General features: G+C 40.7%; 1 protein-coding gene and 1 long non-coding RNA gene across 9 annotated transcripts in view; one reads left to right on the top strand and one right to left on the bottom strand.

The window, feature by feature from the left end:
- Positions 1–17,129, top strand: part of mical2b (microtubule associated monooxygenase, calponin and LIM domain containing 2b) — a 68,400-nt gene extending 51,271 nt beyond the window's left edge. For 7 of the 8 annotated variants that reach the window (XM_084364303.1, XM_084364308.1, XM_084364307.1 and 4 more), the window contains 12 exons: positions 4,147–4,308; positions 5,945–5,995; positions 7,423–7,544; positions 7,939–8,169; positions 8,372–8,547; positions 9,073–9,455; positions 10,616–10,689; positions 10,799–10,888; positions 12,582–12,675; positions 13,397–13,505; positions 15,329–15,402; positions 15,497–17,129. In XM_084364303.1, coding sequence (XP_084220429.1) covers positions 4,147–4,308; positions 5,945–5,995; positions 7,423–7,544; positions 7,939–8,169; positions 8,372–8,547; positions 9,073–9,455; positions 10,616–10,689; positions 10,799–10,888; positions 12,582–12,675; positions 13,397–13,505; positions 15,329–15,402; positions 15,497–15,717 — 1,787 coding nt within the window. In that variant the 3' untranslated portion in view covers positions 15,718–17,129. Of the gene's footprint in view, positions 1–1,937; positions 3,561–4,146; positions 4,309–5,944; positions 5,996–7,422; positions 7,545–7,938; positions 8,170–8,371; positions 8,548–9,072; positions 9,456–10,615; positions 10,690–10,798; positions 10,889–12,581; positions 12,676–13,396; positions 13,506–15,328; positions 15,403–15,496 lie in introns of those variants that run through there. The other variant, XM_084364309.1, reaches the window with a different exon arrangement.
- Positions 10,895–15,582, bottom strand: LOC311263929. Its single transcript, XR_014623419.1, has 4 exons — positions 15,492–15,582; positions 15,293–15,377; positions 13,271–13,458; positions 10,895–12,626 (listed from the first exon to the last, which is right to left on the bottom strand). It is a non-coding gene; the product is annotated as an uncharacterized lncRNA (long non-coding RNA).
- Positions 17,130–17,796: the final 667 nt, after the last annotated feature.

Here is a 17,796-nt window from a genome sequence, read left to right as displayed (position 1 = left end):
GAACCACATCCACAAAAGACTGTATATTCCTGACTCAGTGAAAATATTTCACTTAATCATTTTTTATTCATTGTTTTGAAATTATTATTTTTTATTATTAGCATTTTTTTGTTTATTTCATTTTCTATGTTGTAAATGTAAATAAGGTTGGAGCATTTTTGGCCAGCTCTCGCATTTCAATGTAATGTCTTAATGTAATGACTTAAACAGTCTGTTTACTTGTAATCTGAGCACTCTGCTTCCTTTCCATCCTCCATCCTCCATTTTCCTTTTTCCCACATCTCATTCATTTTCTTTTCTTTTTTTTCACAAATTCATTCCTCTTTCTTCCGTTCACTTCATTTTGATCAGTCTGTTTCAAGTTTCCAATGCTGCATCCTCTGATTGGCTGATTCCTGCCAGCGGGGAAGGTGACGATTGGCCGGCTTTGGCGATCAGATTTGGCGTGTTGCTTTTGCATTGGCTGTCTTCATAGCTCGCCGGCTCTTCCATATAACCCAGATTAACCAATCACAAACTAGCATGAGTCCTAAGTTTTGCATTTCAGGAGTCGGTAAAGGTGTTATTTGTATCATTGAAATATATGTAAGAATTCCAAAAATAAATATAAAATCTTAGTTAAATTGCATCATATCAAACACAATTGTTGATCTCTACTTAATGGCACTCAAACATTTTGTTCTTGTGTTTCACAAAAATAAGACCATTTGCCCTTCAGTGGATGTAAGTGGGGTTATTCAGAATTTTCAGGCAGCACAACTTTGGTCCACACCCGGAAATATCTCAGCAACTATTAATTGGATTACCATGAAATTATTCAGACATTCAAGGTCCCCACAGGATGAACCCACATACTTAATCCTCTGACTTTTTATCTGTTGCTACTCACAGGCCAAACTTCACTTATCCAGTTAAATATCTTAACAACTACTAGATGGATTGGCAACAAAAAAAAATTGGTTCAGACATTCATGGTTTCCAGTGGATGAATCCCAATGGCTTTTTTTCCAATGCCATCATCAGCTCAATGTCCAACTCTCTAGTTTACGCCCATATATATCTATATAAAAGTAAGGACATTCCCATCAGCCTCAGCTGTACTTTGTGTTTCGTTGCTAATTGGCTAAACTAAGGTGTTGAACGTAAATATTATAACTGCTAAACAGCAGCATGTTAGCATACTTACATTAGCAGTACAGCCTCCCTAAGCCGCTGTTGTGACGGTAGATTCGTAGTCTCAGAGCTCAACAGAGTGCTGCAGGGATGATGATGTCTTTTCATAGGCTCACCTGGAAGCTGGCATTGCCCTGGTTCCCTCGACAAAATAAGCTTGGTGACCAACTCAACTCTTTTTTAATGGGGTTAATACCCCATTAAAAAAGAAAGACCTGTTGACTTTGCGATGAGGGAACTGGAAGTGCAAAAATGCTAACGGATTTCTTGGTTTGGACTCATTCCTGCAGCACTCTGTAAGCGAGTTCAGGCTTTGGCTACTAACAGTACTTGGTAGTTGGATCGATTCACTGTTGTTTTTTGTATTTTCAAAGTTTAAGCTTGCCATGAATGATCAGCCCCCTCAGTGCCAAAACAGATCATAGCGAGCAGATTTCTAAATCAGACCTGATTTCACACAGCAAAAAGTTTAGTACAGAGGTTGTGGTAATGGTTAATTGATACACACATAGCACCTGGTGTCTGCTTCTCAGTCGTTCTGTGTTATGTTGGTGTCATATAATCCGAGCTAACCCCACTAACACTCATGCTGTGCTGTGTTCCTCCCTAACCCTCCTAACACCAAACATCCATCTGAATGCCCCCCGAATGTGCTTTTTCTCTCTGATGCATCATCATCATGAGCCTCCCTTCTTGTCCGCCCGTTTAACTATAACGAATGTGTCCACATGTCTGTGGTCTGTCTGTGGTTCCCTCTGTTTCAGAAGGAGGCCTCCCCCCCTCAGAGCCCCTCTCCAGGTCTCTCTCCTGTACCTAGACTTTGAGATCAGCAGCCCTTATAGCAGCTTTTTGCACACTGCCAGATACATTTGTTGGCTGTATTCTGTATGTTTCATAGTTTTGTTCATAATGAGCCTTGAAGCAGCTTGCAAGCTTTGTTATTTGTTTTCCACGTTGATAATTACTGTAAAATTGCTTAATTTATGATATTTATAAGCTGTAAATATATTCAAAAATAAATCAATTTGATTACATAAATAATTTGCTTCGTGGTTTTGTTGCAAATCAGTGGAATAAATCCAAGAAAGCTCAGACTTGATTGAACAGTTCAGATTTAGGTTTATCCCATCATGTAGCGGTTACGTTTCAGTGTTTCCATATATTTTAACCACAAGATTAACAACTTCATCAGTAGGCCTCAGACAAAGCAAATCTTTTTCCCACCTCTGTGCTGAGTTAACATCACCCACACAAATCATGTTCCCAATCACAGCTTTTGTTAACCCAACAAATAACATGTGCTTTGTAACACCTGATGAAAAGCTGAACTACCTTTAGGTTTGCAGCGGATTCAAAGGGAGGCACACAGCAGAGGGCTCAAGCAGCTTGGCCTTAATCAAAGCTTCTAATGGAAAAAAAAGACAATTGTCGTTTTAATATAACAAGAAGAATGGGTATAATTAGGCTAAATGCAAAAGCTTAGCTATAAAAAAAAAAAAAGAAAATACTGTTGAGCTAAGTTAAATGTAACCTTTGAACTACACTCAAGTCTAGCTGAACAGAATTGAAGTGAATCACTTCCCAGCTCCCCCTGTCAGCTTGGATCTGCTCTATCCTTTCCTCTGGGTTCGGTCTCTGTGTATTATTTGGTGAAGGTTTACTCTCCTGTGGCTATTCTTCTGCTAAACATTTAGCCAAACCCATCAATGGGTCCAATAGAATGAATCCCATTAAAGGAGACCTATTGTGCTTTTTCATTTTTTTCCATCAGTGTTTTATTTTTGTTCTTGTGCATGTAAAAGATCTCGAAAGTTAAAAGGGTCAAAGTCAACAGAAGCTCCTCACTCCCACAGAAAACACTGCTCCTGAAACACCCTGTCAGTCCCGCCTTTAATTTTGTGACTTTGTGACATCACAATGTCAGAAATTTGCATTATGAATGCCCAGTGGCTAGTTTGGCATGTAAGAAGTGATTTAACACAGCTGCTCTGTTGTAGTTAGCGGTGCTGGCTCAGGCATGTGTGAGCTGACAAATCAGAAAAGACTATTCAGAGGTGGGGGGTCTTAAAGAGACAGGAGCTAAAACAGAGTGTTTCAGACAGAGGGGGAATACAGTGCTGCAGCACTGGACAGTATGAGAAAACTGATGTGTTATGCGCATTAAAGTATGTAAACCTATTCTAGTGGTAACCCAACATAAAACGATGAACCTGAAAATCAGCATAATATGTCTCCTTTAATAAAAGCTCTGGTTATCTAATGGCTGATAGGCATACTGCAAACAAGTGGTGTATTGAGAGATTTTCATTTCTTTGCTGTGACCAAGTGGAATCACCTTTGGAAAGAGTCTGTACAATGTTGACTTCATTACTCTGTGAGTACGGTTATCTATGTGTCATGTGTCGGTGATTGTGTTGCAGGTAGAGATGAATATTTTACTGTGAAGTTTTTGCACTTTAAACAGCAGGGGTCGCATTATTTTTCTTTAAAGGTGCACTATGTAGTTTTGGGGAAGAATTTTTACTTTTTTTACTTTGTTTATATGTGGCGGACCCTGCCACCTCTCTAGCTTCAAACTGTTCTGGGAGCATATTTTCCTCTGAGAACAGCTTGTTTATACAGTTTGTATTATTACCTCATTAATATTGTAAATATTAAAATTCTGAGTTTAGATTTCTTCTCCAAAACTACACAGTGCCCCTTTAAGTACTTTTACTGAATAGTATATTATGTTATGTTTGCTCTCTAAAAGGAACATATTTGCTACCTGAAAACCATTTTTCAACACGCTACACTGATGATTTAGATGATATGAAATGATGATATAGTACACAAGTGCTCACCTGTTGATCAGATGTAGACTCCAAGTGAGACTTTATGCATGAAAGGAGCTACATGCTAATTTTTACTTAGCCTAGCATGAATTCAAAGCTAGTTAAAACTTAATGCCCACACACTGTTTTTAATTTGCAGGCGGGGCGTCCAGCTTGCATTCAGAGCAGCTTGATAAAGGTCAGAAAAGAGTTCCTGAAGACACAGAGATGGCTGTTGAAGCTCTGGATGCTTCCTGCATTGTCAAACCTGCAGCACAAGACACTGCAGGGGCCAAGGGCCAAAGCCAGGACAGTACCAAAGGTCAGTGTGGCTCCTACAGTAGTGTTTTCAAGCTCCCAGAATATGCAGCACTGGATAAATACACTTTCTGGTTGAGTGACCTAAAGGATGTTATATTAAGAAAGATACTGTGCTGCACAAATGAGTTTCAGACCCTGTTAAACATGAGATTCCCTGAGGGAGATTCTTCAACTGGCTGAACTTTAACTAGTGACCCTCCTGCGTCAGCATGTGTGTTTGTGTTGGAGTTTCTCCCCCTGCTAATGTCTGGGAGATCCAGGTGCGGCTGCAGTTTCTCCCACAATTTGCTGACTGTTTGTTATTTTATCAGCAGCAGCAGCAGCAGCAGCAGCAGAGTTTTCCTGTGCTCAATGACCTGTCCACACACATTTCTTCAGACATACTTACTAGTGTACTTAGTTGTGAAGGAGACTTTTGTTTGGTTATAAATAAGCTATAAAGAAGGAAACTGAAAATCTTTACTTGTCTTTACTTAATCTTTATGTTTTTTTTTTATATATATATTTGACACACACTGTATTCTCTGGCACCTCATGCAGTCTTTTAGTTAAAAATCTGTCCAGCTGCACACTTATGCATATACAAATTTTTGTGCAGTCTTTCATGGTGCCCAGAGGATTAATGACAATGACTTTAGCAATCACATGACCTTTCATTTAGCACTACCATCAAGTATGAAATGCATGAAAAGTATGAAACTTTGGGGATCTTCTGACTTATCAAGATTCAGGATCAATTTAATTGTCATTATGCAGGACAAGATTGTATAATGAAATGCTGCTGTAGTTGGCTAAGCTACATATGAACACAAAAACAAAAACGATAGACTAATTGATAAATAATAAAGTTAGAAAAATAAACTAGAGTTCAGGAGTCTCACAGTCTGAGGAGTGAAGCTGCTCTGTAGTCTGGTGGTACAGCAGCAGATACTTCTGTATCTGTTGTCAGATGGCAGCAGGGTGAACAGACTGTGGCTGGGTGGGTGTTGTCTTTTAGTATCTTTGGGCTCTGTGCAGACATCTCACTTTACTGATGTCACTGATGCTCTGTAGATGGTACCAGTGATGTTCTGGGCGGTTTTAATCACTCGCTTTGACCTGATTAACCATCAGGTCACATGGTTTATTACCAAATTATATACTTTTATAAACTAATGATCAACCCATCACACTAATTAGCAAATGTTGCTAGCACGCTACACTAAAATGTTGAACATGGCACACATTACATCTGCTGAAGATCAGCATGTTAACATTTTCATGGTGAGCATGTAGCATGCTGATATTAGGACCAAGGCTAAGTACCACTGTGCCTTAAGTGCAGCCTCACAGAGCTGCTGGCTGGAGACTCATACAGTATACATATCTACACTTTACTTACTGTTAGCCCTCACTAAACACTTAACATGTCATATGCTGTATGCCTTCTGTAAGTGTGGAGAACCAGAGCTAATGCTGTTCCCCAAAAAACACACTGTAGAGCAGACCTATTCAACTGTTGGGGGAATGCAGCCCTTTAACAAGCTCCTTCCGGCCCTTTGATAATTTATTCACTGGGCTAATTAGCCCGTTCTTTAGTTAGGTCTGATGCTAAGCACGCTAAGTTCTAACCTATTCCCTTTCCTCCACCTCTGTAGCTCGCTCGAACACCAAACAGAATAATCGATGGAAACGGAAGATCAGAGCGAGTGAGTACCTCTGATTTTTATTTTGTCTGTCTGTGCAGTCTTCATTTAGATTGGATTAAGAACTGAAGCCTGTGTCTGGTCTGTTTGTTTGACAACAGACAGTTGGGTTGATTGTAATTTGGTTTTGTGAAGTATAATCCTTCGATTCAACCAAATCATATCAGTATGTATTGATTTCTCATGTGGCCTCGCCAACAGTTGATAGAAATGTCAGTGTTGAGCAGAGGGTTGTAACGCTAATCAGATTTGTGAATGTGTGTGTGTGTTTATGTGACGTGTGTAATTATAAATACAAGCATGTGGGGTTATAAATGTCCTAAAAGGAAGGCAGTGTACAGCGAGCATGAGTCCGAGGTCAGTGCAGGTATCATCGCTCTTGTAATGCAGCATGAACAACACCAGAGGTCAGTACTGTTCTCTTAAACACATAGACAGCATGGGGTGAACTTCCTCGAGGTCTTGGAGGAGTTCACTGGTTTCTGCAAAGTTATTCTCAGATAAAACAGACTCCTGTCTGACAACAGTCACTGTCAAATATTCCTAGTTTATTTTCATCCAGATCAGCCTCGCTCTGTTGCCCTAGCATTTTTTTTAAAAATGTTGCTGCTGAGGCATCTGTGCACACAGTTTAGTTAACATTTTTCAGGGCAACGACCGCATAGCTGATAGAGAGACGACGCAGGTACCCCCAATACATGTACTCTCAAATTCTGTTCCTTATTAATCTCAAACCTATAATAACATGTAGGACGGCCCGTAGTGCCAAGTCGCCAGGAGTTGTTGCACGACGCGTTAGCCTCATCCTCTGCATATTTCTCCTGTGGTTTCCGAGGTGGAGGGTACGTCAGAGTCTCTTGCTCAATAAGTTAGAAAACAATGCGCTGTGGCTCAAAAGAATGTCTGTACACTTGGGATAATAATACACATAACTGGCCAATATGTTTCAGTGCTAACTAATTAGTTTGCTGTTATGGATAGCGGCTGCACAGTGATTTAGCATATGGTTAGGTCAGCCTGATTACATGGTTTCACAGTGATGATCCATCCAATCTATCTTTGAATACATGTCAGATTCATGTTAATGTATATTTACAGACGCATTTAAACTTTGAAAACCTTTTTCACAGCAGACATTTTGACGTGTCTTAGCAGGAAAAACACAGGTGTCGGTGATAATATTAACGATGGCTCTGTTCTATTCAAGTGTCCGAGTGAGAAGTGATAGTGAGGCAGCATGCAAATACCAGGACCCTAACACTGACGCAGCTAAATGGAATTCAGCCACCATTCATTTTCTTTATACCTGTGCTTTTGCTACTGTGTGACGATAAAGTTTCACCTGTGAAAAGCTGGGGTCAGCTGGGTGTCAACTGAAGTGCATCCCTCTCAGACAAACAGCTAAGAGTGTTCTCTCTGCCCTCATACAGCCTTCCCTCTGATCTTCATCAAGCACTTCCAGAGGAGCTGGCCGCTGGACAAAGAGGGACCAGAGACTGTCCCTGAAGCTGACTCCGACTTTGAGGAGATCACTGCGGCAGACAAACAAACCGTGTGTTACATGGGATTTATCCTAGATTTAACCGATACACACCACATATGTAAATGTACTTGTAGAACACAGGGTGTCTATAGGTCCTTAAAAAGTCTTAAAGAAATTCAATTTTATAAATATTAAGAATTAAAAGGCTTTAAAGGCCTAATTGTCAAAAGGAAATTGCTGCATTAAATTCCACATTGTCGAATTTTGTTGTTTTTTTTCATAAAAATTTTAAAAAATAAGTCAATGAGGATCTTCCTCTTGTAATAAAAATGTATTCCCCAACACTACGTAATGCTCCTTTAAAATGATCTTTAAAGTGTCTGTTACCTGTAGCCACCCTGGAACAGAACTAGACTGTAGTAGAGTTGATATTTTTTAATAATTAAGATTCTTGTCCTCTCAGAGCTCAGAAAGCAGTTCCAAGATGTCAGCAAATACCCAGAATGACTCAGAGGGAAGTCCGAAGGCTGAGGAGTGCTCTGCTACAGTAAAGACAGACTGCAGCTCGTCTATTCCAAAGAAACGCTTGATGATATCTCTGTCTGAGAAAGAGAAGCTTCTGAACTGGGACGTCCTGGTCACACCAGAGGAGCCTGCGAATATGACCAAAAACCCACTCCAACAGAAAGAGCAGGTGGAGTTAGTCATTTATTAAGCCGGCAATATCAGTTGTTCTCGAGAAGAATAAGCCTGCTCATGAGATGTGTTTCTGCTTTTTATCTGCTGCCTTCTACAGTATAATGCAGTGGTCCAAAGACTGTGATGAGAGCAAGATAAGAGGAGTTAATTCCACATTATGTTGACCGCATTTTTCCTGTCCTCTGATGTTTTATCAGGTACACGCAGAGACAGAAGCAGATAAGCCTCAGACAGACTCGTGCCAGGAAGGGGAACAAACCCAGAGCCAAACCTCTGCCTCGTCCCCCTCAGCCTTCCAGCTTATAGCCAACGCCTTCAGGAGGACATTTAGTGTGTCCAATCCCTCCAGTGGCTCCCACACTGCAGTCACAATGTTTGTATAAAATACTTTGTTCATACTTAAGTTTAAGCAGCACATTAAAGCTGCTGTAGGCGAGATTTTTCTGTATAAACTCCACCCGTCTTATCAGTCTTAAGCTGCCTCTTTGGCTGTACATCTCTGGATTAGATTCAGATTTAAAGTGGCAATCTCAAAGATTTCCGGAAGTGTTTTTGGACCTCACTGCTTCCAAGAGATCCAGTGTAGTCTGTGTGACGTCGGTCAGTTGTCAGCTTTGCCACGCCTCCATAACAACACCACATGAAAGTGATTTGCACCTTTTTTTAAAGTTCATTGTTCGCGTTTATCAGTCTTTTCAAAGAGAGGTTTGGCCATGACCATTAACAGTAACGTTAATCATTTACTCCCAACGTCATAGGCTCAATCATCATTGTGTTACCTCATTCAGGTATAGATAGTGACTTAACAGAGAATTATTTACATGAAAAACTTCTAGATTATCAGTGTAAGGGAACCCACATTTTGTTTTATATCATGATTTGTCTTTTGCTTTACCAGGAGGACCAAACATGACGGCCCCCGAAAACAGAGGCCCATGTCAGAAGGAACATTCAGCTTTAGCACCCTCTTCAGCACCACGATTCCGGAGCCATCAGAAGATGAGAACAAGGCCGGCAAGCGTGAAGCTCGGTTGGCGTCTGTAGGGGCCGATCCGTGGGGTGCCGGGCAGGACCTGCCCTCTCTGCTGCAGCAGGTGTCCCTCAAGGGTCGAAGAGACTCTGGAGGGGTATTCTCTGACGAGATGGGCTCGTTGCCCCGTAGGAGGGTCAACTTGTTCTCTTCTCTGAGGCTGAGGAAGAGGAAGGAGTCAGAGAGCGACGGGCCGGACCAGGAGGTGCAGAAGGAAATCAGGACGATACTCACCAACCTCAGGAACAAAGGTATGTGCAGTGCAGTGATGCTTTAAAGCCTGCAAGAAATGATTTTTTCCATTTTTGGCAGTGTAAATAAATACAACACAGACTTATTAACATCTTGTAAAGTTGTTATGGTGAAGCTGTCAACACTTGCTTATTAACACATTCAGCAACACAGAGAAACATACAGGTTTATTAGGAGTCGCATTTCAAGGGATATGATGTACATAAATCTGTATAAGATGGAAATATAACTGCTAGATGCTCAGCTGTGTTCACCAGCTAGTCACAGGAAGTCTACAGAAGGTTTACAGAACTTTTTTGGAAACCATGCTGGTTAGAACATTCAAAGACCCACTTTTTGTACGAACCACTGTAATGTTGTTTGCCCTCTCTCCTCCCCTTCTCCCACGTGCGCTGGCCTTTGAGGTGTTAGAAAGCAAATTTGGATCCTCATACTTGCATCACTTTATTCTTTAGCCACTTGGGGGCAGTGCAACGAGTGGAAAACACTTCATTTCCATAATTTCATCTCATTAAGTCAATATAGGGAGCAGAGCATTTGGTTTATCAGGGGTTTTGTTTTTGCTGAGAACAGTTCCAGGCTGTCTGAGAATGACAATATTCAGAGTGGTGAGAATCAACTAAAACAGCAAAGTTTTGAGCCCTAAAACCAAACCAAACCAAGCATTTATCCCAGCAGCTTTGAAGTGAAACAGTTTCTACTTGACACTCCTCATCTTGTTTTAAAGGGCCTAAAATGGTCAAACTATCCAGTAATCCACATTTAGGAAGATTAGTGGAAAGTCTGCAGAGCATAATTTATCCAGCATTAATTGCTTATTTGCTGTCAGATGTATCTTGCGACCCCTTCGGAACAACTGGTTTAGTGGATTCAAGTGAGAAGTGATGCAGGTCAAACATTAAGGTGTTTGTTGCTTCTCTTATTTGACATTTGTTTGGAAGTCGGTCAGTAACAGTAAGAAGGAAGCAGGAGAATGGCTTCTGTCAGGCTTTTAATGAAGCTGTTATCCCACCAGGTGTCCTGGATAGATTCTCATCACTAATTATTATCAGTTTTACAAGTTATGTGTTAAAACTGTTGTTCTGCACTTTCACGCAAGCTTTAAGTGTTCAACTGTTACTCAGCTTTTCTAATTTCTTCCTTCTTTTTTTTAATCAAGCCTCCTCCAAGCAAAATTTGGAAGACTCTTCTTCTAGTGAGAATGAAAATGAAAACATGACGTCCAATCAGAAGGTTTGTACAGACCATTACTATGTATTGAAAAGACAGTACAATGCAGGGAATAGTTACTGTATTTGCATGGTTGTACATTTTCTGATATGCTCTGTACTCTCTGTTCCAGCCTTGTCCCGAGAGACAGAGGAGGAAGCAGGAGAAGACGGTCGCCCAGCAGGCTAAAAGAGAACAGCTGAAGAGGCTTCATAGAGCTCAGGTACTTCTCTTCCATTTAGATCAAACGAGTGGTTCATGTTGCAGACATGTCCAAGGCCTCGGCACAATGCATTTCTCAGTTTCTACCTTGCAAAAGATTTGAAATCTGAAAAAGACTGAAAAAAATCCACCGTGTCCACTCAGTGTGACTAGACGGACTGCACTGTTTCTGATACGATGAATTTTGTGATTCTTTTACTGTATATCAGGTTTACTTTTTGGGTTTTGGTTAACTTTTTTAAAAAGACACTCGTTTACTTTCTTGCTAGAATAAAGGAAGTCTCATAAGGTGACCAGGAGGAAGTATGTGTCTTGGTCACAATTCTTTAAAAAACACACATAGGGATCCATATCAAGATTGTTCATTGCCAGTCACAACAAATTGGTTGGTAATGTTTTCACCTTCTGAGTCTGTGTGTGTGTGTGGGGGGGGGGGGGTCATCATGGCAAAATATGGTCCTGGAGACACCTTTTGTAGCAGGAACTACCACAGAAACGGCATCTGAACTTCACAGGTGTGCAGTTGAGATTACAATAAAGCCGAAGTTCGAAGATGGGTATGGTCCGACCCATGACCATACCTAGTACTCATTTAATAATGAAGGGAGTAGTTCTGGGTCACAACTTGAACATGTAGACGGGCGTCATGGCTGGTGTGATCCCATCACAAGATGGCCTCTAGTTTAGGCTATGTGTTTATATAAAAAATGACTATCGGCAGATATATTCTTATCTTATATAGTGATATCAGTACAGGCCTCAAAAAGCCAGTATCAAACAAGCTAGAGCAGGAGATGGTTAGTTTGACTCTGACGTAAAGACTGGAAGCAGAGGGAGGTCACTAATTAACACGTTACTTTGTTTGTTTATTCCATACAAAAATCACTATGTTCCAGTGACTCCAGAGAGTCACTGCATCCAAGATATTCCGGCACACTGCCGTGAAAATATAAGGTACTGTTTTTACACAGGTACAGATTAATCAAGCAAAATGTAACATGATAATTAGGTTAATTAGGGAGATTTTGAGGTGCTAGCAATGTAATTTTGTTACATTTTGTTGCCTTCTGACTGAGCAAGCTAGCTGTTTACCCCTGGTTCCATCGTTATATTATGCTAAGCTAAGCTTACAGCTGCTAACCCTAGCGTCATCTTGAACGCAGAGACATGAGACTGGTATTGATAATTTCATCTAATTTTCAGCAAGAAAGTGAGTGACGATATTTCCCCAAATGTCAAATTATTTCTTAAATTCTAGTAGAATCCAGCCGTGCAGATATATTCCTCTATTGTCCAGTGTTTGAGATGAACTGTATGTCTCTGAGTTTTCTGCCATGCCCTCAAGGCAATGAAGGTGAATGAAATATTGTTTGCGGTGCTCGCAGCATTGAAAAATGACATTTAAAAACAGCAGCAACATCTCTTTCCAGAACTGATGTCCTACTTACTCTGAATAATAAATTCACTGTAACTAGCAAAGGAATGCTGCCTACAAAAACTGTTGACAGTGTGCTCTCTGGATTATCCAGAGTAATGTGGACTAGAGAAAGATACTGCACTGGAATTTTTTATAAGCACCACAAACTAAATTCCTTTCACCTGCGTGGGATAGAGGTGCAGGTAGAAATTCCAAGAGAGAGGTATCTCAAAACCCGGACAAAAACTGTTCTCCTTTGACTGTGTGATATGTCCAGGTCATCCAAAGACAGCTGGAGGAGGTTGCAGAGAAGCAGAGAGATCTGGAGGAGAGAGGAGTGGGAATAGAAAAGATCATAAGAGGAGAAACAGGTACCAAACAACATTCACACACCATCTAGCACCTTAGAAAGGTCAGTTAGCCTGAACAAGATATTACAAAGCTATTTTTAATGACAGAACTGAAGAATAACACCTTGGTCCATTGTAAGACTACAAAACAGCTGAATGGAATTCCACTGTGAAAGCCTCATTCTTCTTCTTCTTTTTTCCTGTGCTCATACTTCTGTGACCATTAAGAAAAAAGCGTTGCCTTGTAATCCTGGTCTGGTTAAAAGCCTCTACAGTTAATGGCTGTACTCACAATAGACAGCGAGACTTCATTGTTACTTCATCTTTTTACAGTACAGGCCTTTGTTTGTGTTCCAGTGAATAGTGAGGTCTTGTCAGATTGAAGCAAAGCGCATGGCCTGTGTGTGTGTGTGTGTGTGTGTGTGTGTGTGTGTGTGTGTGTGTGTGTGTGTGTGTGTGTGTGTGTGTGTGTGTGTGTGTGTGTGTGTGTGTGTGTGTGTGTGTGTGTTTGTGTGTGTGTGTGTGTGTGTGTTTGTGTGTCTGTGGTTGAGGTTTTCTTCCATCATTATTTTTTCCTGTAATGGCTTTACAATATTGATGAAGAATTCTGAAGTACTTTTCTCTTTCTTCTCCATCCTGCCTCCTTCCCCCTCATCGTTGCTGCATTCAACCTCATGCATCCCTCTCTCTCCGACCTTCTTTCCTTTGTTCCTTCCTTGCTTCCTCACTCTCCCTCCCTCAGAATCACCTCAGACAGATGACAGCGACGAGGCCGAGCTCTATCAGTCCTGGTTTAAATTGGTTCTGGAGAAGAACAGATTGGCGCGCTATGAGTCTGAACTCATGATCTTGTAAGTGACTGCATTAGATCACACATGGATTCAAGGATATGTTCACCCTGCTCATCCCGATGCTGATGGAAAGCTGGAAAGTCGTTACATTGTCCACAGTACATTTCTGGAGCTATACAGCAAACAGCAGCCCCTTTCACACTGCCTTGTCAAGGCAGGAATATTGCACCATTATTCCGCCTCGCCATCTGAATGAAAGTTACATAGGAGGAATGGGGGGACAGTTTTGTTCCGCCTCTGATTTGCAGGCAAAGCAGTAACAGAGTCGCATCAGAGGCGAATCGACATTTGTGTGTAAGGGTAAGCAAATGTGAAGGTCTGATGGCGTTCATAGTCTGACAACTGAACCGATCCTTCACTGGATGTTTCTCAAAATAATAGAGAAATGTCCCACACTTCAACCCACTAAAGCCACGTTACGAGACCAAACAACAGTAATGTGGTAGCAGGTTGTGTCTCTGGCAACTTATGAGGAAAAAAATGCCAAATTTATATATGGAAAAGTCACTGTCACCCCATCTGTCCTACTGACTCTTTGTCACACTTCTGCCCAAAAAACAGCAACTGGCGGTGATTATTTGACGCTACTTCCTGCGAAAAACTTGAACTCATAATGTCTTTGTCGCCTTCCACTATTGTGTTGTTGTAGTTACTGTCTTTGGCAATTTACATGGAAATAAATCACCAACTTGAATGAGGATAAGTCACAGCGACCCGGTCAGCCCTTCCTAACGAGTTTTCGGTGAACATCCCCCCCAGAAAACAGCATCCCTCTCCGAGTGAGAGCCAGACAGAGACCGCTATTCACAGATGGTGATTATGTCATGTAATTTAAAGCAAAAAAACGTATCTTAGATGCTTTCCACAATGCTTGGTGGATGAGGATCACAGTCATAACACATTATAACAGCATCCATTTGATTAAGAACAATTTGTTGAGACATTTTTAGATTAACAGGTTACACACTAAAAGAAACCCCCACAGATCTCAACTTTATGATGTGTACCATCGCACCTCTTTTGGTTCTACAATGCAGGCATGCTGTATAAATGACACACTGGGGTGGCGTTATGCCAGCGCTGCATGGGTCAGTATGAAAATACAAAGGCGGTGCAGAGGAGAGTCATTGTCGGGGCATGGACTTGTTTGAAAACGTAAAAAAACCCGAAAAACTATACATAATGGCTCCCCACGTCTTGTCTGCCGTAATCGAAGTCTGCGGAACCCCCGAGATCCCAAATTGATCTGAAAAAATGTTATTTACACTATTTTTCAAGCAAAAATCTTCACTCTAGCTGCTAAGCAAAAAGCGTTTGCACGCACTATGTCTCAAGTGGGTGCATGAGCTTGAACATGCGTAGAGGGTGTAAATAACGTCTTTTCAAATCACTTCGAGATCTCCAGGCTTTGGGAGTCTTGGATTACACCAGACGAGCTGCATGGAATCATTTTATTTATTTATTTTTTATCCATTTAGATTTTAAAACAGGTTCGTAACTACTTCACTGTTCGAGTATGTTCATTCTTCAGAGAATGCTGCAATACTCTTTTGTAGAAAAACTCTGAAACAGAAATGTTTTGTGGACTATGAAACTTGCCAATGCCAATGGAAACCCAACTGAAAAAAATGAAAATTCAGTCATTATCTTCTCACTTTAATGACAATGGCAGCATTAGGGAGAGAAGATAATGACTGAATTTTCATTTTTGGGTAAACTTTCCCCTTTAAAGACTTGTATTGGAAAACATAAATTATGTTGAAACTGCTGCAGTTCCTAATTCTCACCAGTGGAGGTCACCCCAATTTTCTGCCCTCTTGTAGCGCTCAGCAGCTTGAACTGGAGGACACACAGAGCCGACTGCAGCAAGATCTACGACACAGAATGGCAATAGAAGGTTAGGGCTGAACACACACACAAACATAATCTCATTATCAGATACAATAATACATAAACGTCTTCCTAACTTCCTCTCATCCACCTTACTGTAGATACAAAGAAGAGCGCCTCTGAGCTGCAGGAGGAGCAGGAGATCCTGTCAGAGATCATGAGAACGGTGGAGAAAAGAGACATGTTGGTTTCCGTCCTGGATGAGCAGAGGCTGAAGGAGAGGGCTGAGGACAAGGATCTGGAAAGCCTTGTGCTGTCCAAGGGCTACGAGTTTCACTGGGCCCAGGCGGATGACAGCTGGGGGCAGGAGAGGCTGGAGTGAAGATTGAATGTTGAGGAGCAGGATGGATAGAGAAGCACTGTGATGCTCTACCTAACACTATTTTAAAGAAACAGGTTGAAATTTTACCATAATACTTAGTGTCTGGCTTGGTCTCATGAAGCTACAAATGTAGAAAATGTGGTGAGGATGGAAGTAGTAGTAGTCTGTGTCTGTTATTCACCCTAAAGAAGACAGCGAGGATTCATCTAGTCTGACTTTGTGCTGGTATGCTGAGCTCAGAGGAGGAAGGATGGAAATGGAGCCTGAGCTAATGACTTCCTTCAGACATTAACGTCTCTGCCATTAAGGTTATTTGACCTCTGTGCTCACAAGTGTAATCTGTCATGGCCCAGGCTGACACTGACCTCAAACTGGATGTTCAGTATGCTTAACCACTCCTAATTATGTGACTGACTGTCTTGTAAAATGTTGGCACACCTCATAAACCAAACTGACTGCCTAATCAACAGCTGCCTTATGTGTTTGCTTGCCTTAAGAGTGGAATTGTTGTGGCGGATTTGTTGTTATTGTAACCCTGTATGGCCTCACTTGATAGCACATAGAAGGACTCAATACTGTTTTAGTGTTTTGCACAACACAACCTGTTTTAAATTTGTCATAAATCCAGAGACGTGCTTTGTGTAGTTCACTGTTAGTCACTTTGTAGTTTTGAATGTGAGTGTGATCTCTCTTGTGCGTATTTTTAATAATGTTATATTGTCACTTTGTGCTGGAACACTGTAAAATAAATTGGTATTTACACAAAAGACACCACTGAACACAGGAGAAGAGAGTCCTACCTGCCACATATTTGTAGTCAGGTGGTAAGATGTCCCTCTGTCAGGTGGCTGAGAATTTCACCTTTTTACTCCTCTGTGACACAAGTTGCAACATAATTCAAGACTGAATCACACAGCAGAACATGAACAGAACAGTAATCTGCACAGGTCGAGACTTCATGCATGTTGCACATTTGGTCATACACTTGTCCCAGCCCTAATACACCTGCTGTCATATCTCTGACTGGGGCCAGAGATTCAAGACAAATAAGGCAGTTTTCTGCTCATTCTAAGTCTGTGACTAACTACTGTCAGTTCAACTGTGATTGTTTGTTTTTGCTCGTTTTAACCTAGTGTGTGGGCTGTGAGTCAAAATGACGGGCCCTCTTGAGAAGATGAATAATGTGTTTACATGATTTTTTTTTTTTTTAATGCCAGGTCAAGGAACCACATTTCTCATTTAGTCCCTGGGCTTTAAATGTTGTGTTTGTTTGTGTTGTGAATTAACAAACACTAAATTCAGAATAAGTTATGTTTTCATGATATAAATTGTAAACATGTATGTTGTGTTTTATGCTGCTTCAAGTCTTTTAAATGGAAAAAAAAATCATCAATAAAAATACATTTTAAGTATTGTTGAAATGGCTCCATCTTTTTCATATTGAGAGAAGTTGATATTGGCCTGTAACTCTTACCAATTGAAACATTGGCGCCACATTATGTTTTTTAAAGGTGCATTATGTAGTTTTGGGGAAGAATTTCAATCAGAAGAGAAAGATCAAACTAAATAAACAAACTTTTTGTTTTCGTGACTGAATAAACAAACTGACATTAAAGGACAACACAATTTCATACTGTTTTACTTTGTTTATATGTGGCGGACCCTGCCACCTCTCTAGCTTCAAACAGTGTTCTGGGACCTTATTTTCCTCTGAGAACAGCTTGTTTATTCACTTGTGGAAAAAATAAATATTTCTGACCTCGTTTATATTGTAAATATTACAGGAGTTTGAATTTCTTCTCCAAAACTACATAGTGCCTTTTTAAGTATTGCTATAATACAAATTGCGTATAGATAGCCTATACATTTCATATATTACATTTATACACAAAGGCTATATATTACATTTAATTTTGATATTATGATATATATAATCAATCAATATCAATATTTAGCTATAATTTGGGAAGCTAGCAAAGAGGATTAAATTAATGTACCACACTGAAACAATAACAATAGCGCTCCCTCTCGTTATGGTGACGTTCAGCCGTCCGGAAGCCTTGCTCAGCCCGGTCTCTG

Source organism: Pagrus pagrus, assembly GCF_965226575.1.
Source record: "Pagrus pagrus genome assembly, chromosome: 10".
In the NCBI taxonomy this organism is placed as follows: domain Eukaryota; kingdom Metazoa; phylum Chordata; class Actinopteri; order Spariformes; family Sparidae; genus Pagrus; species Pagrus pagrus.
This window is presented reverse-complemented; position numbering and strand designations above follow the sequence as displayed.